This window comes from Penaeus japonicus, unplaced genomic scaffold, assembly GCF_977035675.1.
Source record: "Penaeus japonicus unplaced genomic scaffold, GWHDUDI00000001_assembly GWHDUDI00000002, whole genome shotgun sequence".
In the NCBI taxonomy this organism is placed as follows: Eukaryota; Metazoa; Arthropoda; class Malacostraca; order Decapoda; family Penaeidae; genus Penaeus; species Penaeus japonicus.
This window is the reverse complement of record NW_028234404.1, coordinates 45,216,777-45,219,276: the sequence shown is the minus strand read 5'-3', so window position 1 is coordinate 45,219,276 and position 2,500 is coordinate 45,216,777. Positions and strand designations below refer to the sequence as shown.

The window sequence follows — 2,500 nt, the reverse complement described above, 5'->3', positions numbered from 1 at the left end:
GCATGCCTGATTAGCTGGAAAGAATTTCTTTCTTTCTATAGACTAGAAAATTTGGGGAACCACCAAAAAATGCAGTAAAAAGAACCTGTGAAAAAGTACTACTCACTGTCTGCTCTTGATTTTTTTATACTGCAGTTTCACATGAATGTCAAAGGAAAAAATTATCATGATGAAAATCTATTACAGTGATAACCTTCTTCACAGGTATATTTTGTAGTAAATATGAAATGCACATCACCAAGTGATGTAATACCCATACTTTGTATATGTGTACCTTTTCTCCTTATATTTGTCTCCTACCCTTTTGATGTTCCTGTACCCCAACTAATTAAATATAAATGCTTTAGAGTTGAGGCATCACGTCCCCTCACGGAACCAGAGATCATACCAATGCCATACGTCACAGAGAACAATCGCATAACTCTCGTGATGCCTGTAGTTCAGGATGAATTGGTAGAAGCAGTGGACTTTGTTAAGAGGTATAAATTTCCAGGTTAGACATTAATTGCATTTGAAATATTCAGAAGGTTAACCTTGATAACAATGCTATAGATATTTAATCTATTTTCAATGTTGTGCAAATGCTATATAAGTCATGTATTATATATGATATATGTGATTGATAGGAACATTATTATTGTTTTGAAATTTTTGCTGGTGGCTTAGATATGAAGCCGAATGTATGGTAACTGGGGAGCACACCTTTCTTCTCCTTGCGCTGCTATATCTCCCTGGTACATCTTCATCAGGTGATGCTGCTGATGTGTTTAAGGTAAATTGAACCTTCTGTTACAAAATTGGTTTTACTGGTTTAGCTATCAACTTCATTGCTTAGATGAATTTTTAATGTCTTGATTCCTTTTAGGAGTGATAAAAATATATTGTATTTTAAAAATAATGTAAGGCTATTTAGAAATGAGATTTGTAAATTTTAGTCAGTATTGTGGATCAGCATTGGTCTAAATTTATATTGCTCTCCTTAATGTGAGAAAAGTACAATAATTGCATTTCTCCCCCTCATTTATCATACTTTGTGCATGTCATTTTGCATACCTCATGCCTCAAGTTAAAGTCATCCATTAAGCGGAATTATAAGCAAGAAGGTAAAAAAAACATTAGTTTCTGTTCCTGCTCATAATCTATGCTTTTCATCTTTTGACTCTGCCATACCAGTTTATACTTGCTGAATCTAGTAGGATGACTGTACTAGATTTTTTGAGTCTACATATATTTTCTTCCAAGAATATGATTTGACAGAGCATAAATGTATATTTTGTCATTGTTGAATTTGTATTTCAGATTCAGTAAATGTAGTTTAACCCATCGCGGACGGGGATAGATTTGCTTGCCCGGTCTCCAGGATAGGTTTTATTTCAGAGCGAGGCATCTTGAAGCAACATAATTTGAATCTTCAGATTATCTTTCAGTCACTCATTGTAAAACTAGAGCTGTTTTTGTGTTTATTTTTGTGTGTTTTATTGAGTTTAGAGACTTATATATGCCAAATAAAAGGCTCAGTCAATGCTATAGTTGGCTAAAATTGTAGTATATGATCCATATTAGCTCAGTATTTTCTTTATGCTCAGTGAGATAGAAGTATTTTATGGGAGGACAAAAAGCAACTTTATTTTTTTCATATTTTTGTGCTGTCATGAATGAATTAGAAACATATAACCACCTATAATGAAGATAACATGAAGAGGTAGGGAAGAGGAAGGAAACCTGTGCTTGTGACTGTGAGTGCCACAGTGAAAAGCAGCCATATTGAGTCACCTTCCTCTTTTCGTTCTGCCCTGTACATCCTTCATCGGCAGTACAGCCGTCCCGTCCAAACTCGTGAGTTTCCACTGTCACCTGGTGGTTACTGACGTAGCTGGGCACTGCGTTGGATAAGGACCAAGCTCAGATCGAGTCAACACTCGTTGGCACATTCTCTCACGAGTCAGCACACACTGACACAGGCGGGCTCGCCTCAGTGCATACAAGCCTGGCATAGCATCTGCTCCGCAAATCTGGCTTATCCTTATTCTTATCGGCAGTACTATAGAGCAAGAGGTCGTCAACTTGCTGTGTGCCATCACTCTATAAAGATAGTGCTTGCTAGAGTCCATGGATGGGGGCCATTCAAGACTGCTGGTGCTAGGAGTAAGTGGTGCCATCTAGATTTTAGATGTTAAGTACATTAACCCAATCATGCCAGGGCGATTCCGGTGTTGTATGGTCGTAATGCTGGGGTTTTCGAACACATAAGCCTGCTTGCTCACCCCGAGCGTCAGCCTTACCCAGATATCTTGTCACCAGCGCCTGACGCAAAAACCACGAAATGTGTCAGCACGTCATCCGGCACAAATGGGTTAACCCATTAGCAGCGGATGGCATGATTTGCTGCCAAGGCAGAGTCGGTCATAGACGCAGATGGCACCGTGCCAGACAATGTAAACCCGTCATCCTACTGCATACATATTTTATTAAAACTGCAACCAATGGGTTAATATTATGG

General features: G+C 38.5%; 1 protein-coding gene across 1 annotated transcript in view; it reads left to right on the top strand.

Moving 5' to 3' along the window:
• The window catches only part of Chpf (Chondroitin polymerizing factor), a 20,738-nt gene that overhangs the window by 8,114 nt on the left and 10,124 nt on the right, over positions 1–2,500 (top strand). Inside the window, exons 8-9 of the mRNA XM_086545648.1 lie at positions 348–479; positions 667–772. Of these exons, the coding sequence (XP_086401774.1) occupies positions 348–479; positions 667–772 (238 nt within the window). The remainder of the gene's footprint in view (positions 1–347; positions 480–666; positions 773–2,500) is intronic.